The sequence below is a fragment of a genome, unplaced genomic scaffold (genome assembly GCF_019419815.1).
Source record: "Pyrus x bretschneideri cultivar Hongxiangsu unplaced genomic scaffold, Pyrus_bretschneideri_v1 Contig43, whole genome shotgun sequence".
NCBI classification, from domain to species: Eukaryota; Viridiplantae; Streptophyta; class Magnoliopsida; order Rosales; family Rosaceae; genus Pyrus; species Pyrus x bretschneideri.
The window spans coordinates 4251070-4277946 of record NW_025999757.1 but is presented as its reverse complement, the minus strand read 5'-3'; the positions used below and the strand labels follow the sequence as shown (position 1 = coordinate 4277946).

Sequence of the window (26877 nt, the reverse complement as noted above, 5' to 3'; positions counted from 1 at the left end):
GCTGGAAAAAAAGGTGATTGAGCTACCCGAATGCAAACGTCCTGAAGAAATGAATCGCACAAACGATCCTAGGTACTGCAAGTACCATCGTATTGTGAGCCATCCTGTTGGCAAGTGCTTTGTTCTTAAAGAACTCATCATGAAGCTAGCACAACAAGGGCAAATTGAGCTCGACCTTGAGGACACGGCCGCAACGCATACCACTACAATTGCGTTTGGATCGTTTAATCCTGTGCCTCTCCAAACGACACCTGACCGTTCCCGTGAATGCTCAAGTTGCACCGCACCCCCTACACAACCATCACTGGAAAGAAGCGACCAAGATGCACATGCTGATAATGAAGAATGATGGATATTGGTAACCTACAAAAAGATAAGGAAACTAAGACCACGAGTCATACAGCCAAATGTGGAACAAAGAAGAAATCACCACGGCCGCAACAATGCGAAGCCTAAAAGAAACATAAAGCATAATAAAACAACATATGCTAGGGAACTTATGGAGCAGGAGCCACGCATTCCCGTTTCCTTGCGTGAGTACTTCCCGAATGACTTTTTCCAACAGTGCACTACCGTGGCCTGTCACATGGTTGAAGTAGAAATAGAAGAGCCCTCAAAAGGCAAAGCTATCGCCACTGAGGAAGAAAAGACCCTCACACCTGAAGAAGGTCTGCCAACACACTTTAGCATCGAGGAAGCGCTACCATTAAAGATACGAAGAGCACTAGCAGCAGTCCTGGCAGGTCCCGGCGATCACGAAGTGCGAGAAAGTAACGACGAAGGCTTGAAGCTTCAGCCACATGAATGTGCCACATGTTGTGCCACCCATGACACAATTAACTTCACTGACGAAGACCTACTGCTGGGATCAAAGCCTCACAACCGTCCTCTCTTCGTCTCAGGGTACGTAAGGGAATACAAAGTCAACCGCATGCTTGTGGATGGTGGGTCGGCCATAAACATCATGCCAAAATCAACAATGACCATAATCGGCATCAAGGTGAATGAACTATCCCTGAGCCGTCTGCTGATCCAGGGTTTTAACCAAGGAGGACAAAGGGCGATGGGCATGATCCGAGTAGAGATGACCATTGGTGAGCTCAAATCAAGCACGATATTCCACGTGATTGATGCAAGAACTTCCTACAGCTTGCTCTTAGGAAGACCTTGGATCCACGCAAATGGGGTAGTGCCGTCCACCCTTCACCAATGCCTAAAATTTTACCGAGAAGGAGTGAAGGTGATCCAAGGTGATACCAAGCCATTCACCGAAGCCGAATCACACTTTGCAGACGCCAAGTTCTACATGGATGAAGACGTGGTACCCGAAGCCCTTCCGGAAGATATCAAATCCACGGGCAAAGCAGCACCTAAAAAGCAGGAGTGGCAAGTCATACCTAAAAAGCAAAAAGAGCAAACTGTGTCATCTTCAAGCAAAGACGATGACGAGTTTGCTAAACCTGCAACAACTAAAGGGAGTAGGATGCTGTCAGAAGGACCGAACGCACCCATATTTCGATATATCCCGATGTCAAGAAGAAAGAATGGTGAATCTCCATTCGAAACTGGAACAAGAAAAGCCGACACACAGTGGCACGCGGATAATGTGAAGTTGCTCAAGACAAATGCAGTTTTGCCTTTGACACAGCTAGGGGGTGCTAAGGTCGCAAGACTACCATAAGGCTTTCTTCCAACCAAAAGGACCGAGGAAGGTTTCGACCCTAACGCCTACAAACTCATGTCAAAGGCCGGGTACGACTTCGCTTCTTCTGCGGTGGCTGGAAAGAAGGTTTCAAACACTGTCAATGACGAAGAACGTAACCTCACCAAAACTCAAAAGAAGTTGAAGGAGCATGGTTACGGAGTTGACAACAACAAAGCCGGACTTGGTTTCACACCAAATGCACCTGTGATGATTTCAAACAAAGCGAAAAACACTAGCGCTCAACACATCAGTGTGAGCATTGAACAGGACCAAGAAGAGCCTAAACCCTCACCTCGGACGTCGGTCTTCGATAAGATGAGCCATTCAAGCTCCAGAACTTCAGTGCTTAATCGCATTGGTGGTCAAGACCGAACCTCTGTCTTCAAGAGGCTTAACGCGCCAACATCCCAAAGCTCTGCTTTTGAAAGGTTGTTAAAGCTTAAGAAACAAAGCAACACAGTTATCTCTCCTCTACGACGATCAGCTTCAGAAAAATTTGAAGATAATGAGAAGCCTTTTGGAAAGAGGAAGACAACACCAAAGGAAGAAAAGCTCGATGGGTTAGGAGAAAAAGACGACGTTCGAAGCTTGATTCCTTCAAGGATGAAGCGCCAAGCAATCCTAGAGGTCGACACAAAGGGACCACTGAAAGTAAGAAGGCGTACTATCATCCACACCAGACAATCCTTATGCCAACAAGCTCGAGAAGACAGCACTGAAGAGGAGATCCAAGATGTTTTCCACATCACGGTTCAAGAAGGTAAAGAAGACGAAATCCCCGAGGAAGATGTCACTGCTGCACCACCACAGCTCGAAGATGGAGGGTAAGCCACGGTCGATGATCTCAAGGAACTCAACTTAGGTACAAGCAAGGAACCAAAGCCTATCTTCGTAAGTGCATTATTAAGTACAGATGAGATAGAGGAGTATTATCAGCTGTTGTTAGAGTACAAAGACGTCTTTGCCTGGACCTACAAAGAAATGCCCGGCCTGGACCTTATCATCGCTGTTCATCATCTTGCGGTCAGGCCTGGAACACGACCGATAAAGCAAACTCAAAGACGCTATCGATCTGAGCTTATCCCACAAATCGAGGTCAAGATCGACAAGCTAATCGAAGCAAGCTTTATTCGAGAAGTGCAATACCCCAAGTGGATCTCCAACATCGTCATTGTCCTTAAGAAATCAGGACAAATACGTGTTTGCGTAGACTTCCGGGACCTCAACGATGCTTGCCCAAAGGACGACTTCCCCTTGCCAATCATTGAAATCATGGTGGATGCAACCACTGGCCATGAGGCATTATCATTCATGGATGGCTCTTCTGGGTACAATCAAATTCGCATGGCCCTCGAAGACGAGGAACTAACAGCCTTTCGTACTCCAAAAGGTATTTACTGCTACAAGGTGATGCCTTTTGGTCTAAAGAACGCTGGAGCTACGTATCAACGCGCAATGCAGAAAATCTTAAATGACATGCTACACAAAAACGTAGAATGTTACGTAGATGATGTGGTGGTTAAGACGAAGAAAAGATCAGACCACTTGAAGGATCTGCGAATAGTGTTCGAAAGGCTGCGAAAATAAAACCTCAAGATGAACCCGTTAAAGTGTGCGTTTGGCGTCACCTCTGGAAAATTCCTCGGCTTCATCGTCAAGCACCGTGGTATTGAAGTAGACCAATCAAAGATCAAGGCCATTCAAAGCATGCCTGAGCCAAGAAACCTGCACGAGCTGAAAAGTCTACAAGGATGGCTAGCCTTCATTAGACGCTTCATCTCCAACCTCGCAGGGCGTTGTCAACCGTTCAGTCACCTTATGAAGAAAGATGTCCCATTCGTATGGGACAAAGCGTGCCATAATGCTTTTGAAAGCATAAAGAAATATTTGTCAAGTCCACCTGTCCTGGGGGCACCTGTGCCCGGGAAACCACTCATATTGTATATTGCTGCTCAGGAAAATTCAATCGGAGCACTCTTGGCGCAAGAGAATGAATCCCAAAAAGAATGAGCACTTTACTACCTCAGTCGGACTCTCACCGGCGCTGAGTTGAACTATTCCCCAATAGAAAAGATGTGCCTCGCTTTGGTGTTTGTCATTCAGAAACTCAGACATTACATGCAGGCTTACACCATCCACTTGGTTGCTAAAGCCGACCCTATCAAATATGTTATGTCTAAGCCAGTCTTGACGGGGCGACTCGCTAAATGGGTTTTGATTCTTAATCAATATGAGATCATCTATGTCTCAGCTAAAGCCGTCAAGGGACAAGCGCTAGCAGACTTCCTTGCCGATCATCCAATCCCGGCTGATTGGAAAATCTCAGACGACTTGCCTGACGAAGAGGTGTTCTACATCAATATTTTCCCGACATGGACGATGTTCTTCGATGGATCCGCACGAGCAGGCGGAGCGGGGGCAGGAGTAGTATTCATGACGCCACAAAGGCAAATACTACCTTACTCCTTCCAACTGAATGAGCTATGCTCCAACAATGTTGCTGAGTACCAAGCATTGATAATCGGGCTCCAAATGGCGATCAACATGGAAGTCACAGCTCTTGAGGTGTATGGTGATTCCAAGCTCATAATCAATCAACTCTTAACTGAATATGAGGTGAGGAAAGACGATCTCGTCCCATACTTCCGGCTAGCGACCCAATTGCTACAAAAGTTCGAAGCTGTGACACTAGAACATGTGCCAAGAAAGGAAAATCAAATGGCGGACGCTCTCGCCAATCTAGCCTCGAGTATGACACTAGGAAAAGATGAAGTTGCAGACGTGCCAGTTTGCCAAAGATGGGTGATTCCGCTCGTTAATGAAATGTCACTAGATGATACAAATGTCATCTCAGTACTTCCAGTCGATGCTGAAGAATGGAGACAGCCGCTGATCGACTACTTAGAGCACGGAAAGCTTCCAGATGATCTTAGACACCGTTCCGAAATACGTCGACGAGCACCTCGCTTCCTTTACTACAAAGGAACACTCTACCGACGCTCTTTTGAAGGAGTACTCCTGAGATGCCTAGGTGAGGAAGAGGTTAATCAAGCCATGGAAGAAGCACATTCAGGTGTGTGTGGGGCACATCAGTCTGGACCAAAGCTACATTTCCGGCTTAAAAGAATGGGTTACTACTGGCCGAGCATGGTGAAGGACTGCCTGGAACACGCCAAAAGGTGCCAAGCCTGCCAATTCCACGCCAACTTCATACATCAACCGCCTGAACCATTACACCCTACAGTTGCTTCATGGCTGTTCGACGCATGGGGATTGGACGTTGTAGGACCAATTATGCCAAAGTCATCTGCAGGTGAAGCTTACATCCTAGCTGCGACAGATTACTTCTCCAAGTGGGCTGAAGCCATACCTTTAAGGGAAGTAAAAAAGGAAACTGTTGTTCGTTTCATCAAGGAGCATATCATCCACCGATATGGGGTGCCTCGCTACATTATCACTGACAACGGAAAGCAGTTCTCCAACCGACTCGTGGACGAGCTTTGCGACAAATACAAGTTCAAGCAGCACAAGTCTTCCATGTATCATGCTCCGACCAACGGCCTCGCAGAAGCATTCAACAAGACGCTGTGCAACCTCCTGAAAAAGGTAATCGGCCGAACAAAGAGAGACTGGCATGAAAGAATAAGTGAAGCACTTTGGGCATATAGGACTACACATAGGACTCCTACCCGAGCTACACCTTATTCTCTCGTATATGGCGTAGACAAGTCCTCCTTAAGCAACGCAAGGTCCTCCGACGGGCATTTCGAAATCCTCCCCTCAATATGGCTCTTGATATCCATTGCCGCACGAAGATTGATGCGATGAATAAGCTGCTCAGTACCACTGAGGTTTGGCCCTCTCAGAGAGATCTCAGAGCTAGCTGGCAAAGGTATAGAATGCATGACGGGATCTTGCATGCCTCCACCTACACACGGCAAACTTGGGAAACTTGACAAACTGGGGATAAGCCCTGTACCAGATGGATCCCCAATCTCCTCGCCTGTAGGTAGGTCACCCCCAAATAGCATCTCCGCATAAGAATAAATACCTGTGGTTACCAAGTCAAAAGAACAAGAAGGCCCAACCTAAAGAAAACAAAGAAAGCTGTTAGAAACAAAAGCTAGAACAATGAAAGCAGAAGAAGTCATAAGAGAGAAGAAGATGCATACGTCTTTCTCAAACAACACACTGCCATCGAGTTGAGGGAGCCTAAACACTTCTTTCTTCTTGTGACGAAAATTGACATCGCTATCGGCCTGAGCACCTTCAAGATGTCGCTTGTTTAAAACTTGTTAACCCTGCTGCAAAACAAGTCCATCTTCGTGCGAATCAACTTCATCACCAGCCTCTTCAAATACATCCAGATGTTGAGAAGACAAGCGTGGGCGTTGAGGGACTAAAACCACTGGTCTATCTTGCAAAGTAGCAGCACTCGCGCAATCAAAAGATGTCAGTTGTGTAGGAACTACAGAACACCCCTCCTTCAATACATTAAGGTGTGAATGAGAAGAATTGGTACCACTTGCCATCCCCAAATTCTCATAATATACCTTTGACCACCAATTTACGTAAGCACGGGTTACTGGACTGCTCTTGAACTCGTCTTTGGCCGGCAGGGTGATAGAAGCATTTGTACATGCACGGGTACAAGACTCCCAATGCATATACACGGCTTGCAAGGAGACTAATTGGTTTTTGTCCTTCAGCTTGCCTGGCACATGTTGGACAAAACCAAATTGTCTGCTGAAACGGTGGGGACTATACGGTTGAACAATGCATCGATCTTCTTGCTGCAAAGAAACATACCCTGAGCGAAGACTTATAAGGTAAGATAAGTCTGAGAAGCGAAGATGCGAATCGTCCATGATGTCTCGCCGCGCTGAGCCAACTCTCGCCAGATAGTCCATCTTCAAGCCTTCGCAGCTTCTAAACAGTGCTTGGGCCTGGGAATCATCGAGGCTCTTCGAAGAAAGCACGCCAGAATACTTCGTCATCAAAGGCCCTGACTTGTTTAGAGTTGAAGAAAAAAAATGAGTGCCGAAGTACTCACCCAACCAACCATACACATAGTGGTAGGGAAGAACCGCAGCACGATCTTCAGTGTTTTCCGAGTTCGAAACAACACTCAAGCCGTTATAAATATTGGCCAAAACCGGGATAGCAAGACTGAAAGATTCACCTGCAGCCATCTTGCTAGCAACTTTGAAAACCCCAGGACGAACAAAGTTGACGTCGCCGATTGGAAAAACAAACTTACAAAGCCAACAAGCTAAGAAAGCAGCTAGGTAAGATTCTTCCACATGCTCTGATGCTATGCCAAGGTCCTCAAACGCTCTCAACTCGGCAGGGGAACGGCGCCTAGCTGAACCAATGGCACCAGACGGATATGCGTCTCCCTTTGGCTTAGTGGTTTTGTTGCAACTTCTTCTCTTCGAGGACTTCTTGTACCTTGCGTCCTCCCAATACCAGAAGCGGATCCATGAAGAAATCTTCACGCCTGATTCACCTCGAGCATCTTGGGAAAGCTTGTGATATGCCCAAAATAAACAGCGACAACTCGCAGGCAATCCTCGGTTATTGCAGAGAGAAAGTTCATCCGCACTAGGAACGACCTCGTCATAAAACTTGCCTTGGATTGGCAATCCCCCTATCTTGTGGAGATCCCAAAGTGAAATTGACATCTCTCTTTGAGCTGTATGAAGCGTGTTAGTCGCTGAACACCAATGCTCGAAGAACGCATGAAGGACAGAATGATGGAGATCATAACTAAACAAAGATGCGTACACGGCATGGTAAAGGCCTATGCTAGTAAGCACATGTTTAGATCGGCCCAAGACATCTTCAAGCCACTCCCAATAAGACTCAGCAAAAACAGCTTCTCCGGTAGTCGACAAGACATCATTCCAAGCCATAGCTCCGCTGCGAATGTGATCTCCGAGAAGCTTAAACGAAGCCGGATGATTGTCACGAGCATGGTGCGAAGGGTTCAAGATAAGAATCCCCAGTGTGCACGCCTCCTTCTCCGTATTTGATCGAACAAAGTCTGCCACCTTCCAAGATACTTCAGAAGACCACGACTTAATATGCATGGAGTTGTCTTTTGTAGGAAGAGCAAGCGCCTTAAGGCCAGTCAGTGGGGCGTAAATCTTCAGCGTTGTTCCCCTATCTTGCGAATCACCTTCCTTCGCGAGAATGGTGATGGTGTTGCTCTTAAAACATTTGAAAAATACCATGACCGCAACAAAGCAAAAACAGCCACAAAACTTGAACAGCAGGACAACAGACAGTGCAATGGTGTGCAGAGGACAGTGCAGCGATGACGGTGCAGCAAACAGCAGCAAGAGGCACAACAACGTCACCACCGAGGAAAATTATGAGCAAAAGGCACTACACAGCATAAACTCACTGCAGTCTTTTGCATAACCTCACACGGTAAAAGTGACACACTGCAACAAGCTCCAAGCAGTGGCAAGAGGCACGGCAACGTCACTACCAAGGGAAGACTATGACCAAAAGGCATTACACAGCAAAATCCATTTGCAAATCTTTGCACAACACCACTCTTTCTACACCACCAATTTATGCGTTCCCGGGTTCTTCGTCGGTTTGGCAGCCTCAGCCTTGCAGATCACATCTAAAAAAAAAAAAAAAAAAAAAAAAAATTAATAATAATAATAAAATAAAAAAAAAATAAAAATAAAAATAAAAAAATAAAAAAAGGGATAGCACCAAAATTTTGGAACCAACTCAAGCTAGCCCACAGGAAATTTATCAAATGAAAATGCAAGAACAAAATATAAAAGACACAAAGATTTTTAACGAGGTTCCTCCACATTCAGTGTAACTGGAGTACGTCCTCGGAGCAGTAGGAGCCCACCCAATAATCCACTATCAACCAAATGGGAGTTTACAAAGTGTTGGCAATCTCACAGCCCAAATAACCCAATACACCCAAAAGCTCTCACACACCAAAGAAACAAATAGAGGAAGAAATATAATGAATAATTTCTTCTCTATACATATAGCTCAAAGCTATTACAACAACAACTACTTTGGTAAATGATTACTAACCAAATGAAGCAGCAGCTTCTCTTCTCTATTTGCAGTTTTTTTTCTTTCTCAGCAGAGTATTGAGCTCTCTCTTCTTCTCTATTTTCTCCAAAACCGAAATGAGCTATCTTCACTTTTCCCTTTGCTTCAAAGGCTATTTAACTTCACGGGTGTTGAAGAAAAAAACAAAAACATTTTCCTTTTTTTCCTCCCCAAAACAAGGAAAGATGTTTCTCCCTTTCTTTCTTTATAATTTTTTATAGCCAAAAGCATTTGCAAGTTGTTATCTAGCTGAAAGCATGGCCAAGTTGGCCATTATCCAACAAAAAAAAAAAAAAAAAAAAACTTTGGTGGATCAGCACCACCGAAGGAAGAAAAGAAAAAAAAAAAAAAAAACTTTGGTCGATCAGCACCACCGAAAAAAAAAATAAAAAATAAAAAATCTTTGGTGGATCAGCACCACCGAAGGAGAAAAAAAAAATATCTTTGGTGAATCAGCACCACCGAAGGAAAAAAAAAAAAAAATTTAGTGATGTATATGTTTTATTTGTATTTAGCACAATACACTAAATAAAACAAAGTATGTTCATTGATTTTCGAGAAATTACAAGTGCGAAAAAAAAAAAAAAAAAAGTATCTAACAAAGAAAGAGAAAGATGGAGCCTTCACAAAGGTTGTTTACGTGAAGCCCCACTACGTGGCAACACTCTAGGAGCAGGAGGCATCGGAGCAGGAGGCATCGGAGCGAGAGGCATAGGAGCGGGAGGCACCGAAGATAGATCATTCGAGGCCCCAATACTTGGTGGAACGCTAGATGACGCAGGAAAAAGGTGCCTCTGGAAAAAAGACGCAAGCCTTTGACGGTCACTTTGAATTCGACCTTGAGATTCTTGCATCTCATCAAGCTTCCTCTTCATGCCCGACGAATAGTTATTTGCAAGCACATGCAAACTTCTATTCTCGTACTTAAGCTGTTTAATCTCCTGCTTAAGATCTTCCACCTCTGCCATCAATGATTCCACTTGACGAGACCGAGTAAGCAGGCATTGACCCATGTTGGACACAGAGCTCGCACACTGGACACTGAGAGCGAGGGACTCTTGAACGGCCAACTCATCGGACCGTCCTGAAAGCAGCCTACTATCTTTTGGTGTGAGGAGGTGAAGGATGATTTGTGAAAAACATGTTCATTTAAGCAACATCAATAGCATGCAATTAACAATTAAAGGCGGAATCATGCTTGTATGCACTTAAAACAAAACATTTACCCATGAAATTCAAAGCCTAGTAGATAGGTGAATCAAGACTCAACTCAAAAACAAAGTGAGTTGAGAAATCAATACCTTTGTAGATTCCTCTTTGCATAAGCAAAGGCTAATCACCCAAAGAGAGGGCCTTCATTCCTTGCATCTTGGATCCATGGATTTGGATGGATGAAAAGGTTTCTCCAAGTTCCCAAAATTGAGAACCTCTAAGTCTCCACACCAAGGTATATTGTAGAAGAAATGAGTGACCTAGAGGAAGTAAGATTGCTAACTATTCCCCTCTAGATTGGCCGAAATTTTAGAGAGAAATGAGAGCTTGTGTTCTCATCCTTTCCCTAAAAAATAACCCTTAGTAAATTTTAGGTTATAAAGTCCTTTATATAGTCCCTTCAAATAAGTGACCTAATGGACCAAAAGCCCTATTCTTGTACACATGGCTAGCCTATAGGTTTATTGGGCTTTCAAGCCCTTTGTTTTATTCAAGTTGTCATACAACTTGAGTTAATGGACTTGACATTCAAATCCCATTGGGCCTTGCGGCCCAATACTAACCCGAGGTCTTTAACGAACTTATTCGTTTGATTAATTAACATATTAATTAATCCTAACCTTAGATAAATAATTAAACCATTTAATTATTCTTACTCATCTCCGTTGAATCTTCAATCTCTACCTTACACGGTGTACGATCCATTAGGTTCCTTTTAGCGAGGCAGTGGGCGATTCAAACTCTTTCAAATCGATTGTGAATTGAAACTTACTTTCAATTCTCCTGTTAGTGATAATACACTTTTAGGGCTTCCACAAACCATGAGTGACACCTAGCAGCATATCATGGTTACCCAAGCTAATCAGAAGAGGTGGAGAACCTATTCAGTTTAGGATTACAAATGCAATACGGTCTTTCTCTAATACAATACTCTTGACCACATTGTTTGGTTTGATAGTTTATTCATGTCTACTATCCAATGTGAATCTTGTACTTATATGATTACCTTGAATGTGATCTGGAACGCATTCCAACATCTCATTCATACTCTGGCCAGAGATTCTAAATCATATCATAGAGTATTCTCCCTCAAACAGTTTGAAGGTTAGAGATCCCTTGTTGCGCATTCACTTGCCTCCATGGCTAAGTGGCTTAACCCCAACGATGCCGTGGACACCCTGATAGAGTGACTTTGACATAATCAAAGATTAAGGACCTAACCACAAGACAACTGTGATGCCTCAGGTCAAAAGACTAATTTGCATTATCCCAACCATGAGTTCTCATGTGACATGAATATGAGAACTCTTCGTTGATCGTATTCAGTGAACTCATTCTCTATTGAGCACCTACGTACTTGTCTTGATGTCACACATACCAATGACTCGAGACTAGTCACTCTCCCTAAGAGAAGACATAGCACGTACTGATCTTAACGAACTGTCAATGCCCAATTGACAATCCTATGATCAGGAACATTTAGGATGTGTCAACGAAAGAATGGTCTCATGAATCTAACTTCTTTAGATCGCATTCTTCCAATCACATATTCCTTGGACTTATCGTTTAAGCATATAACATTTATATTAGACGGCTCAAACAATAATCTTTACCCTTTACATTTAAACTACATTAGTTTGAAATGAACTACATTAGTTTGAAATGTCCGTAAAGTATCATCATATGATTGGTTTTAGGGCACATTTCCAACAGGAGGTTCCTAGCTACTATTGTAGCTGTTGTTGCATCCTGCATCACTGAGTCTTCACCTGTAAGAGGACCGTTAGAAGATAAGAAAGAAGGGCGCCTTACGTTACCTTGACGCGGCGCGCCCGTATCACTGCTGAGACTCAATTCTAAGTAAGGTTCGATGGGTTAGCCATTTTTCAAAGGTGTTAAAAGAGATGGGTGGATGGAGTTAAAACTCAAAAGGCCGGAGATGATTTTCAGGAATGGGCAACCTTCAAAGTGTGCATGTTAGAGGTGATCAATACCTCTATAAAAAGGAAGAGGCGCTTGCTAAGAAATCAAAGAGGCGTTGGTTCAGAAATCGAAGGGCCGCTTATTCAAAAGGGAAGAGACATCGCTCTGCAAATCTCAAAAGCTGGATTTTCCGGCGTAAGTTAGGCGACGCTTTCTCGGCTTTTCAGAGCACGGGTGCCACTTTGTCAAAAGATCACGTGGAGGTCATCATCGCAGCTACACATCTTTAGCGGACAAGCGCAAAGTTCGGTGATGCTTTCTCTGCTTTTCAGAAAACGCGTGCAGCTTTGTCAAAAGAGACGCTCGTTCAGAAATCGAAGAGGCGTCGTTCAGAAATCAAAGAGGCGTATTCAAAGATCGAAGAGTCGTCACTATTTCAAAAAGCCGGATTTGCGGGATCAAAACGTTTGTCGACAAGGGTAAAAGAACAATACCACCACTTGCTATTGGGAAATCCCTATATATGTCGACCTTCATCTTTTATGGCAAGGCAGACCTGCAAACAAAAAAAAAAAAAAAAAAATGCCCAACTCTTCCTCACCTCCGAGAGTACACTCTCAGCAAAGCATCTCAAAATGCTCAGTTTTCTTCCTCTCCGGGAATGCCCTTGTAAACAAATGACACTAAGGCAAAAGTATCTCATATCATCAAGGGCGAAAGCAAAGGTATCTCATATCATGCTTTTCCCCTATCTTTTCCTTTGCCCTTGTTCTCACCTGCCAAGACAAGGACAGAGAAAGCAATATGTCGGAACCTCCACTCAAACTTGCGCTGCCACCAAGAAGTGATGGTCCATTCAAATGCAAGGTTTGCATTCAACTCCTGCATCAGGAACAAATACCACAAGAGAAGATGTTAAACCTGCATAAGGAAATACCACTTCTGCAAAGAGGAGCAAGTAAGGCAAGTGAAAATGATACATCGAAGCATGTGGAGACAAGCACAACAAATATATGTGCTGATTCATTCGCTGCTTCTTCAAAAGCAAAGGTATCTCATATCATGCTTTTTCCCTGTCCTTTCCTTTGTCCTTGTTATTACTCGCATGGCAAAGTGAAGTGAGCAATGAGCCGGCACATGGAGTCAGTCTTCCGATCTGGAACCGACTACCTGGAATCTATTCCCTGGTTGCTTACCTAGCATTGCTCTCGAGTAGTCATCTTCAAAGGTTGATACACTTCCAGAGAAGGGACCACATCTGCTCGGAGAAAGATGAGTGACAATGAAAAATCAATCTTTCTATTTCGTACTCTTCAGTACGAATTAGAAAGATTGAACAAAGAAACAGGTCATCACCTTCACCTCGTGCTTGCCTGCCATGTGTCTGAATCCTGCTACCCAGTTCAAGAGTAGCACAAAGGAAAATCAACGATAGGGGGAGACCAAAAGAATCCTCCAGCCCAGTTCAAGATCAAGCCTCGATGGCCCTTGAAGAAATCACAAGTCCGATTCAAAATCAAGTGTTCACCACCCTTGAATCAAATTCAACTCCAGATAAAAGGAGTAAGTTCAGACCTTCGGAGGAGACCAAAAGAATCCTCCAGCCCAGTTCAAGATTAAGCCTGCAGAAAATCAACGATTGGAGGAAACCAGAAAATCTTCCAGTCGAACTCAAGATCAAGCCTCGATGACCCTTGAAGAAATTTCCAGCCCAATTCAAGATCAAGCCTCGACGGCCCTTGGGTTGACATCTACATTAAGGGACTTCAAAACGCATCTTCTACACGTGACAAGCACATGTCTACGACGCGCCTTGAAGTGGGGGCATTTGTAGACATCAAAATTTCGGTGAAATGAATGTTGACCAATAATTAAAATTTCAACGCTCACGTGTCACATAAATTTTACATGTAGCATGTGATTCAACGAAAAATCGAAATAAATTGGAAAAGTCATCAAATATGACACGTGTCAATACCTGGCAGAAATGATTTATTTCATCTGATTATTTAAATCCAAAAATCAAGTTTTGGAATTCTATAAATAGGAAGCCAAGGCATTCATTTTAGGGAAGGAAAGGAAGAGAAATTTACATTACACCAAAACCTTGAAGCCTTGAAGTTCTAAAGCTCTCAAGCGAATCCCGAAGGATCAAGAAGCACTTTTCGTTCTTCGTCAAATCCCCCTTCAAGATCAAGCCCCAACGGCCCTTGAAGAACTCCCACCAACTCAAGATCAAGCCCCGACGGCCCCTTGAAGAAAGTGTTCATCATTCATCATCCGTTCATCCTAAGATCAAGCCCCAACGGCTCTTTGGATCAACAACCTCAACAAACTCATACACCCATTCTTCAAGATCAAGCCCAACGCCCCTTGAAGATCCATTCATCAATTGTTCATCCTTAGATCAAGCCCCGACGGCCCTTTGGATCAACAACTCATCCACAAACCTACACCCTACGAAGATAGAATCAGAGGATCAAATTACAAAGAGATTGTAACCCCAAAATCATTAATACAAAAATATATTTTGTACACGTATTCTTGTCTCTTGTTTCAGGAATTTTTCGTGTTTACAATTACTACCTCAGAAGTCCAATCATAGACTCACCAGCTTTGGGTAGAGTTGTATCAGACAGAGTAGCAGTGCCACCATCACTCTACTCTAAGGCAATAGATGGAGTCCTAACGGCTTCGCTGGATGATCGTGCTTATTCTGCAAGACAAGCAATCTGATCGGGATATGGACACAATCAGATCCTATAAGTCTTGGAGTTCATACAATGTAGGAATTGGGATACGCTGCAAGTAATCATAACTCCAAAGAGGATGCAATATCTACTCCTAGATATCCTCTAGCATTCTTCTGGCTTAGAACGAGAATTCTATCCTAAAATGTCTCTCTCCCCACGATGTAAATACACCCATCTAGGGTTCATCTATGATAATGCCATCTAAACATTCAATTATCTTGCCCACTGCTTGAGTTTAAAATCATTCACAAACTTGACCATTATAGAGCCTTTGGCTGATACACACTCCTCCCCCTGTCTCAAACTTGCATACGATTGTTCATTGTTTTGCTGGTTGCTCGAGTTTGTGCTCAACCACTGCTCACTGTGGTGTGTAAATTTGGTTCCAACACCTAAGTTAGACTTAACTGTCAGAAGAATGAATCTCAAGCTTTATGTTTCTAGGCTATAGAATAGCTAACTTTTAATGGAAATGATCATACTTCATTAGTACACGTATGACGCTCCCTAAATGGTTGGTTTGAACTCCACACAGTCTCACCCATTTAGCCAACAACGGTTGACCATGGGATGAATCCTAACAACATTGGTGATGGTGGCCTATCTCTAAGCAATGATTATAAGGATGACTGTGCCTTGGAGATCTTGTTGAATCTTGCCATATCCATCTTTTATGGGCTAATCTCGCTTGTGAGTCCAACTAGGCTCACAAGATCCTTCATTGGGCCTTACATGGCTAATTAAGCTCATATCCTCTGCTGAGCGGGTGTGGCCAAGCGCATCGTTTCATGGTAGCCCATCTTGTTTGGCATGAAGAACATGCTGTCCTGGCAAAGGTACCGGTTCTGCTGGGTGTGATTTACTAATAGACATCCCTCCATTGCATTAGTTTTCAACGCATGTAAGGGTTAAGTACTGGTGAAACTCTAGAGATAATTTTGTCATCTTGGCTTGCTTTAGTACACATGGTGTCTCTTATGGGGCCGGTGAAATTTGGTTACCACAAACAACACCCAATATTCTGATAAACATCATTGAATGTAACATGCTTAAGGTTGGTAAAGTAGTGTATAATATTTTCGTTACATATTATCGTGAGATATTTGAGTTAAAATGGGTGGTGGGTTTAGGTTTTTCTTTTTTCATTTTTCTTTCTCCTATAATGTAAAGATTTATATTATTAGATTGGGGGCATATAACAATTCCTTATATGAAATGGGCATAAAATCTGTAATTTGGAAAAGCTCTGGTTGCTTGTTCGATAAACAAGTATGCTGCAAACTTTTCTGTTTTTACAACATATGAACTTTCTCATTTTTTTAAAAGGCTTTTTAGCCAAAATGGTCCCTGAGGTTTGCCGAACTCCTCATTTTGGTCTCTGAGATTTGAAATCAATAGAAGTGATTCTTGAGATTGTCCACCATCAATCATTTTAGTCCTTCGGTGAAAAATTATGTTAAATAAGGATCCAAATGACAAAATTACCGTCAATATAATAAACAATAAGTCAAAATGATTTGACAAAAGTTGAGGGTACTTTTGTCATTTAATCCTTATTTTATAGAGATTTTTCACAGAATGACCAAAATGATTAATTGTGGACAAACTCATGGACCAATTCTATAGATTTCAAATCTCAACGATCAATATAAAGAGTTATGCAAATCTCAATGATCATTTTGACTAAACAATCTTTTTTAAATCTTTGATTGTGTACCAGGTGGCACTGGCAAAGCAAAGGGTTGATGAATACATATTCTCAGCTAGTACAACAAACCCGTCGCTCAACGGCTAGCGTAAGTTTCCTTCTATAATGCTTTTTTCCCACTATCTCCTTGGTTGTGTACTGGCAATTGGTCGTTTGTTATGCACAAGTTGCCTTCTGAAAAGTCACTTATGTTTCTCATAATGTAAATACCTAGATGTGAGAGCTACTATGCACTGGGACTAGTTTGGTACTTCCGCAAGAAGTTTTGTTTGGTAATTTTGCACAAACTGTGTTAGTGTATGAGTGATGCAGTTAACATTAAGTTGAGGGCGTAGTGTAGGAGATCTTCTTGCATTGAACGGATGTGTGCAATGTTCATCACACAATAAATTTGGTTGCATACTGATCGCTTGACCAGTTATTGTGAGGGGGAAGTTGTGTATACCCAGTATATGCCAGAATTTCTCCTAATTTAGATGTAGCATGAGTATCAACATTTTTTTTCTGCCGGGTATGGATGCTTCTTTCTAGGTAGAGTTAAACTCTAGTGAACTTTCATTTTAGTTCTTGATAATTCACTTTGGTCTTTGATATTTTATTGTGATCCACTTTTCCCGTAACATTTGCACATGTAGCAAATACGCTGTTTATTGGTTGTTAAGTCAAAGGAATATGATACCAATTAAGCTGATATGAGGGTACAATAAGATTGAAAAATGTGTTCCCACCTAATGTAGAACAGCTGCACTCTCCTAGCTATTGCACACTATAAATGTTGTAGGTTGGAATTCATCTTTAATTTAATACCCTTGGATTGGCATAAATGTGGACCCTGTGATTACTAATTTTACGGACTTAAATGTAAAATTAACAGGACGGTTGATACTGCTACAATGTGCAACCTTAAGGGTTTAAATCAATTAAATTGAAACATTAGGTAAAGATTCACTCGCTTCATGAGGCAATGTGTGATTCGGTCTTAGCACTACGGTTTAATGATCACCTTGGGTGAATACATGACTTAGTAGGTTTTTTATTTTTTTATTTTTCTTCTGGGCGGGGGCTGTGGAATGGAGAAGGTATCGTAAGGATCTTAATTCCATGCATGACGAGATGCTGTCTGTGCACTATTAAATCTTGGGACGTTCGCTCAGGAAAAGAGGGCTGAACTTGCACCTTTGATTTGCAAGTGATTCATGACTATTTGATTTACTTCAACCGGATCAAGTTTGCCCAAAAAAAAAAAATCAATGAGAATCTTTTATTCTGCTTGGATCAACCTCTCCATTTTCTTTTATACAAATTTCGCCAAAATTGGATCCGTCCTTATCTCTCGCATAGGTTTTAAATTTTCTTTTTGAATACAATATTTTTGTAATAACCTACCAAATTTTGCTTGTTATTAAGAAAACACTTGCTTGTCAACCAAAGTGTAAATTATCAATTATGAGATCAGGATTGTGGGACGCATTTTGACACATTTTCTTAGAAATCGCTCTATGATGTATTTTAACTGTTTAACTGTCTATCTTTTAGTTCTTCCATAAAAAAATATTCTCTACCAAAAATTTACACAACTTAGAAATCATATGATTCTATTGCATTAAATGATAGTCATTTTAATATTTTTTGATAAAATCATATTTATCTATTTTCTTCACTACAAATGATTGTTTCAGTGGTTTTAGATTTATCCAATTTTTTGTAAGGATAATCTAAGATAAATGAATTGAAATATAAACTGTTCGGATTCTTGAAAAAATATACGAAATGGAACCACAAGAAAATGTGTCGAGGTGTGATGATGATTATTCATTGAATCATTCTGAATAATCATAAGAAAGTGTGTCTATTTAGGCTCAAAATATTGGGTCTAGACTGAGGATAACTTGAGTCTTGGCCCAGAATGCAAACCTTCAGTACCTTAGGGGGGCGTTTGTTGCGCCGGATTATCTCGGACTGGATTAGCTTCAAGGACTAAGCTGAACTGGCTTAGACTAGACTAAATTGGACTAACTTAGTGAAGCGTTTGGTGCAGTATTAGACTAAAAAGCTAGATAATAACAAATTCTAATATTATATTATTTAATATATATAAATTATTAATATTTTATTATGATCTTATCTTTTTCTTCATCTTTTCCTACCATTTCCGTCCCACTCTTTTCCTCTTCTCTCATCATCCCACCATCTCCCTCTTTTTTTCCTCTTAGACCTCTCAATTGATGTCTCTTTCTCATTCCTGGTCAAATTCCTTATTAATTCCAGTGTCAATTTCTCTGTCCTCTCTTCCTCTCTAGCTATGTGTTGTTCGAATGGAACTTCACGGCTCCAATTTTCCCGACGAGTTGCAGGTTTTCCAATGTGTTTTCCGGCCAACCCTCGTTAAATTGGATGAAGTTAGCACCGCCAAAAAATTCATCAACATCCTTAGACCGAGATCTTAGCTTTGAATGCTCGAATCTATCATGGATTTGAAGAAGCTCAAACAGGCCGAGAATTCCCGGCCATTTTCCGGCCACATTCGACCACATTTTGGGCTCTATTCAGGTAAAATCGTAATCTTGTCACTCCCAGCTTCAATTTGGTATATTTTATATGAAAGTTGGTTGTGAAATAGATCTGAAAGGGAGTCGGAAAGTTAATGTTTGATCTAGGTAACTGGAGATGACGAGAAGTCTGTCGAGAGTGGTCGTTGAGCATGACGAGGACGAGAAAGAGAAGATAGTCTTAGCTAGTCCCATAGTTATTGGGGGGTCTCGCTAAGACCTCTTAGTGAAGGGTTTTGTCCATGCTAGTCCCCTTTAGTCTCATTAATGTTAGTCCCAGTATGGAACAAACACAGTATTGGACTAATATTTAGTCCAGTCCAGTCCAGTCCAACTTAGTGAGGGCAAACAAACGCCCCCTAGATTTCTTTGAGATAAGTCTGGCCCAAAGAAAGATAGCCGAATCCTAAATTCCAAATCATACTATAGCTCTCTGGAAACAAGGGTTGGATTCGATTGAGTCCTAGATTGAATAGAAATGTCAAACATCAGGGCAAATATTGATTAAATTAGGAATATTCCAAGGATTAATATTCGTGGCTAATCAGGATTAGAACGAATAAGAGATGAAGAAGGGACTAGGTTCCAAGTCCTAAGACAAGGAGGAGTGGTTGAGCTCTATGCAAAGATTGGAATGGATTAATACCGAGGAAATACAGTCAGAGTGGGACTCTACTTCGGCGTTAGGTGAAAATCACTCTTATAAATAGAAGAGGGTCTGCAACACTCAAAGCCTCTTCAAATCAATACACAAATATGCCAATTTATTATTCTACGAAATCTTCTTATTTTTTAGAAAGCAACTGACCTTCCTAACTTTGTCAAGCATATCTCTCAGTTTGTATAAATAACTATGCGTTTGACAATTGTTGACATCTCTCAATTTGTATAAACAGCTATGGGGTTGTAAAGTCAAGCGAGCGAGGAGCATACGAGGAGTATCTCACTTTGTAGAAACAGCTCTACCCCAAGTTTGGCTGACTACCTAACCAAGTCTCTATCAACAAGGAATCTGAGTCCTTGCTGGATGATGTCACCTCATTTGCTTTCTTGGCGAAGTGAGGTGTTACCAAGTTACGTTGTCCAACACATTGAAAATTGAACCTTTTTTATGATTGGATATTCACAAGTGCATTTTTGAGTTCGACATTCCAACGACTGAACTATATTTACAGACAAGACACTTATCTCTTTTGAGTATTTGTGTCCATCCAAATTCGGCGCACTTATATTTGCACAAATATTATTAAAGTAGTCAATCCCGGTGCAGACCATTCATGAACTTCCTAATGACTAGTAGCCTTGTCTTCAGGCGCTACAACCCAGAGGCTGAGACGAGATAAGAAGTCAACAACGCATTTGACATCACCACCACCACATTCATTTACTCATTGACTGAGCTCAATCGACGAGTTAGCACGCCCCCATTCAAACCACTTATGTAGTTAACTCATTAGCTATTCGATTTGCACGCCACGTAGACTTGGTAATTTTTAGGGTCAATTGTATTAAAAAATGTGTCCCTGATCATGACCCGTCAATTATATCCTTTCCATCTTTGAATATTTTATAATGAACTTAAAAGCAATATAATGATTAGACATAGTTTTACTCCCCTCTTCTTCACTTCCTACATTTCCTCATTTCATTCATAACCATTATTAATATTCTTTTTTTTTAATTTAAACACAGTTTTATTTTCTTTAAAAGAAAATATGTATATAATTATTACACATTTTTTTTTATCTCAAAGATAATTGCATTACAAAGAGAAGAATACAAAGGCAGAACAGGGAAAGCGGCCAAAGCCAGCTTCCACGGCCAAGGATAGAACAGAGAAACCCAGGGAGACAAGGAACTTAAGAGTGGTTAAGAAGACAACAGCTAACTGAGTCACCACTCAAGAGAACCAAGCAACCCAAAACAAAAATGAATGAGGGCAGGGTAGACCATCAATGGATAAAATATAAACTAGAGCCGCTGGGGGTTACTTCCGAACACATCCCTCTTCTACAATGCGGATTTACCTATTTTTCTTCACTCGAACCTCAGAAATCAAACTTTCACTATTGATCGTCGCCTGCAACTGCTCCATCATCTCCGTCTACAACAGCTGGTGAGAGCTTTCGTTTTCACTTCGTTAATAGTTTCAATGCTTTCCTGATCTTACTCCTCAACTTTACTGATTCATTGACTCCATTCGAAGCTTAATCTGATTCCTCGAGCCCAAAACCCATCTCTAAAACTAAAAGCCCCTTTTGCTTTTCTATTTTTAACTTTTTGTATAAATAATAATATTATTGTATTTTGTATATTATAATATATTATTGTGCAGTGGTCTGGATATTTAGATTATAATAATTTTATGTATATGCTTTCATGATGCGTTTTTTTATCTCTCAAGTTAACATAAATTTCTCATGTAATAGTCTGTCTCTATGGTGGATTGACTCTATGTTTGTTAATTTAGGAAAATAAATCATCCTGATAATCATGCGAATGATAATGCTAATCTGGATGAAATTGTTGAAAATTTAAATGCTTATTTTATAATGTTTTAGATATATTTATTTATTTATATATATTTTTAATTGTCGTATCCCTAACGTATCATATCTTCATTTTTAGAAATTTGATGTGTCCCCCTATCATATCGTGTCGTATCCCCATATCTGTGTCCGTGTCCATGCATCCTAGATTATCTATAGCCGTCTTCAAAGATAAATTTCATGAGTATGATACATATCTCATGCTAAGTTTTATTACGAACAACTAGAGTGTCATGTCAACATTGTGAACAAGCTCTTAACCAACACATCATATCATGCGAATATTGACCTTAAAAAACCATATCATGCCAACGTTGTGAACAATCTCTAAACCAAGTAGCAATGCTAGAAACAAACGCAACAACAGTTGCTGCCTCAGTCGCTGGTCGTATAAAAGCAGCGACTGCAGCAGCGTTTGTTGATAGAACTATGTGATTGACAACCTTGACCTTTCTAACTTCATCAAGCATATCTCTTAGTTTGTGTACAACTATGTGATTGACAACCAGCGATATATCTCAGTTTGTATAAACAGTTCTGGGGCCGTAGAGTCAAGTGAGCAAAAAGCATCTCACTTTGTAGAAACAACTGTACCCCAAGTTCGGCTCACTACCTAACCAAGTTTCTACCAACAAGGAATCTCTGGGTCCTTGTTGGAAGATGTCACCTCATTAGCTTTCTTTGCAAAGTGAGGTGTTACCAAGTTATGTTGTTCGACACATTGAAAACCGAACCTATTTAATGATTTGATACTCACAAGTGCATTTTTGAGTTCAACATTCTGACGGCTGAACTGTATTTACAAACAAGACACTTATCTCTTTTGAGTATTTGTGTAAATACCAATTTGGCGCACTTATATTTGCACAAATATTATTAAAGCAGCTGAGCTCGATGCAGACCATTCATGAACTTCCTAGTGACCAGTAGCTTTGTCTTCAGGCACTAAAACCCAGGGAGACAAGGAACTTAAGAGTGGTTAAGAAGACAACAGCTAGCTGAGTCACCACTCCAGAGAACCAAGCAACCCAAAACAAAAATGAATGAGGGCAGGGTAGACCATCAACGGATAAAATATAAACTAGAGCCGCTGGGGGTTACTTCCGAACACTTCCCTCTTCTACAATGCGGATTTACCTATTTTTCTTCACTCGAACCTCAGAAATCAGACTTTCACTATTGACCGTCGCCTGCAACTACTCCGTCGTCTCCGTCTGCAACAGCTGGTGAGAGCTTTCGTTTTCACTTCGTTAATAGTTTCGATGCTTTCCTGATCTTACTCCTCAACTTTACTGATTCAATGACTGCATTCGAAGCTTAATCTGATTCCCCGAGGCCAAAACCCATCTCTAAAACTAAAAGTCCCTTTTGCTTTTCTATTTTTAACTTTTTGTATAAATAATAATATTATTGTATTTTGTATATTATAATATATTATTGTGCAGTGGTCTGGATATTTAGATTATAATAATTTTATGTCTATGCTTTCATGATGCATTTTTTATCTCTTAAGTTAACATAAATTTCTCATGTAATAGTCTGTCTCTATGGTGGATTGACTCTATGTTTGTTAATTTAGGAAAATAAATCACCCTAATAATCATGCGAATGATAATGCTAATCTGGATGAGATTGTTGAAAATTTAAATGCTTATTTTATAATGTCTTAGATATATTTATTTATTTATTTATATTTTTAATTGCCGTATCCCTAACGTATTGTGTCTTCATTTTTAGAAATTTGATGTGTCCCCATATCATATCGTGTCGTATCCCCGTATCTCTATCCGTATCCGTGTCCATGCATCCTAGATTATCTATAGCAGTCTTCAAAGATAAATTTCATGAGTATGATACATATCTCATCCTAAGTTTTATTGAGAACAACTAGAGTGTCATGTCAACATTGTGAACAAGCTCTTAACCAACACATCATATCATGCGAATATTGACCTTAAAAAACCATATCATGCCAACGTTGTGAACAATCTCTCTAATCCAAGTAGCAATGCTAGCAACAAACGCAACAACACTTGCTGCCTCAGTCGCTGGTCGTATGAAAGCAGCGACTGCAGCAGCGTTTGTTGATAGAATTTGTTCCTTAACAAGTGTTCTACATTTCTAACAACCAAGACTCAAGAAGCAAAATGAAAAATGGGATAACATTGCTGACACAAGCACGAGATCATCTTACCTAGCCTTGTTGATACTCCACAATCGAGAAAACCATGCTGGTCAGCCTGGTCAATATCCTTCAAATATCAACCCTTCCAAATAGTTTTCAAGTCTCATCAAATCCCAGTACAGCTTTCTAAGTTGTCTCAAAAGAGATGTTCCTTTCCATTTATTATTTGTGTTCCTTTCCATTTATCATATAAATATCAACCACAACTAATTCGTAGATGCAAAATTCGAGCAAGCAAAAGATTTCGCACACAAAGAAACTATATTCAGAACATAGCACAACAACTCTCTGCCACCATAACAAACACAAGGGATCAAAATTGAATCCAACCCTAGACATAAAACCGAAAAGTAAACCAACTCACTAGTCTATTCGTCGTTGTTGTTCCTCTTCCTCCTGTTCTTGTTGATCAAATGCTCCGGAACCGGCTGGAGGAGCTTCCGATCCTTCGTCTTTGCAATCTTTTTTATCGTTTTCGGGTTCGAAATCACCTGCAGCCTAGTACCAGACCTCAAAATGTTCTCCTTCTTCTTCTTCTCCCTCTCCTCCCTCTTCCTCCTCTTCTCCTCCTTGTTCTTCTTGATCTCGTCCTTCAGCTCCGTCATTCTCTCTCTGTAGGCCCTCTTTATCTTCTTCGCCTTCGCCCTCTCCTCGAAAGTTGTCCCTTTCGGCTGACTTGCGCCGCCGACGCCCTCTGCTTCCTCGGCTGCTTCCATTTCCGGCCGGAGACTTTTCCTGCGATCACGCCGTCGTAGCTCGGCTTCCCGATGATGGGCTTGTCAGGATTGTCCGAGGAGGGTACCGCCGACCGCTTCGCCGGAGGTGGATATGAGTCGTCGATATCCATTGCAGCGCCGCCAAAGATAGAGGCATCTTCGTCGGCGGATTGGGGGTTTCTCTAGCGCTTGTAGGTTTTGCCACCGAAGCCCTCGTCTAGGCAGCGGAAATCGATTGTGCAGGCCATGGATGACGGGGCTTGTTTGATTTACAGTCCTAGGTCTTTCACTCATGTGCTGGCTCTAACACTGGATTTTCCTATTTATATGCAACTAATAAAAAAAATAAAAATTGCAATCACAAAACCTCCATGTCATACGGGTCCTTGACCACATAATGGTCACGTTTTAGGACAGCGTGAAAAATAATGGCGTTCATACATTTTACTGCAGTTCAATTCTCCGTCAATTCCTTTCTTTTTCTTTCTAATAACTAATTATGATAATAATTTTAAAAGATGCAATTAATTAATAGTAATGGTATAATTCAATTTATCAAAAATTGATAAATGTGACTCGAGACAAATCGCAAACCCTTGAGGGCCCAAATAAAAATTGATTGGAATTCATTCTCGAGTCAAAGATATCAATATATGGTTACAAGATGAATCAATTACTTGCTTCGTTTAAATTCAAATTTCTTTACCACTGACTCTTTTTCAAATACCTTATTACCACAATGGCCATTTTCGTTTTAGCCTTTATTCTATGGGTAAATTTCTCTATAAGAAAAAAAAATAGATGGAATTTGGTTAAAAGGGGTTATGTGTAAATGAATTAAAACCTCAAGGAATATTGATGCAATGTCTCAAACGTGAGATTTTTTATGAAAACTTAATAAACTTTAGGTTTGTTAGCGAAATTAACCCTACTTTAATATGAAGGATAGCAAAAATCTTAGGATGCTTTCAAAGAACAGTTGCATAAATCACTTGAAACATGGGTTGGTCAAATATTAATGAGTTTTCAATGGATATGATGAAGGAAATGGAATCTATGAACGTGCTTGAAACAGATTGAATTCCGAAAAGTGAATTATGCCGGGAAGAAGTTCAAGTAACTTGAGTTCTTTACCATTCTCTTTAGTAGAGCGAAATCTCAGCAAGTGCAATCTTTCTGATGATGCATTTCCTAAGGATTTGAGTAATCTAGCTATCCTCACTGCAAAGACTCTTACTAAATAGCAATCCAATTTGTAGCCTACCGATTTTCGTCAAGTGTTTGATAAGGCTCGATGAACTCTCTTTCTGGGGATGTAAGAGGCTCAAATCACTTGTGGGGTTGCCGAAAGTACACAAACTGATGACCGATGTGGATGACAACCGCAATCTAGTTGAGTGGTACTACGATTACAAATTGAAACCTACTGGAAGAGCTGATGCTAACTGATCAACCTTTTGGGGTTGCACAACTTGGAATCCATGCCAAATATTCAAATGCACAAACCCTTCCGCAATTCTTAAGATGTTGATTGGAGTCTCCTCCAGGTGCATCTCACTCTCTTTGATAAATATGTCATTGGAATTGGAAAGAATTGACTAGTTAATGTTATGGTGTCCATAGTACATGAATAGGGATTGCATCAACATGATATATTCAGCACATTTTTTGCTGGGAACGGCCAAGAGGACACAACTATGGACCGTAGGAGAGGAAATCACGGCTTAGAAAGACCTTTCATCAGTAGATCCGTAGGCTGACCCAATGATGGAATGAATTGTACTTTATGTGTGCCAAGCTTAACATGTTCACAAACAAAATGATAATTCAACACAATATGCTTCGTGTGAGCAAGAAAAACCGGATTAGCTACCATGTAGGTGGTGATGAGATTATCACAGAAAATATAGATGGGCATTGAAATCACACACCGGACTTCACGATGTAAGTAGGAGACCTAAAGAGATTCAGTACAAGTGTGAGCAAGAGCATGATACTCATACTCCACACTAGAACGTCGTACAATAGGCTGCTATGTGGACCAACAAGTGTATGGATGACCAGCCCAATCTGCATGAGAGTACCCAAGTAGAAACAAGTGGACCACAGTGAGGCCGAAACTAAGACCAATTTTAACGAACCCTTTTAACATAATGAAGAACACGTTCAGCAGCAACCAAATGAGTCATGGTGGGACGAGCCATAAACTGAGCAATATGATTGACCGCAAAGGCAATACTAGGATGAGTTAAAGTGAGATATGTAAGTGACCTGAGAAGGTGACGAAACTCAGTGGGATCAGAAAGAGGAGTACCAACCTGATTAGGAATTTGTGACAATGTAAATTGACGTTTCATGAATTTACATTGCAGGGCATATTGTCTTAATGATTTGATTATGATCAAATTGATTGCAATATATTTATGTTGAAACATACTTTCTATTTATTGAAATAATAATTGCCATTATCATTATAGTTTGA

General features: G+C 40.9%; 2 protein-coding genes across 3 annotated transcripts in view; both read right to left on the bottom strand.

The window, feature by feature from the left end:
- The window catches only part of LOC125469502 (prothymosin alpha-like), a 46798-nt gene that overhangs the window by 5004 nt on the left and 14917 nt on the right, over positions 1-26877 (bottom strand). The gene's annotated exons all lie outside the window — the stretch shown is intronic.
- LOC103935801 (coiled-coil domain-containing protein 86) lies at positions 23811-24747 on the bottom strand. Its single transcript, XM_009345612.3, is given in 2 exon segments — positions 23811-24332; positions 24335-24747. Coding segments are annotated over 2 exon segments (594 nt in total). The 5' UTR covers positions 24644-24747; the 3' UTR covers positions 23811-24047.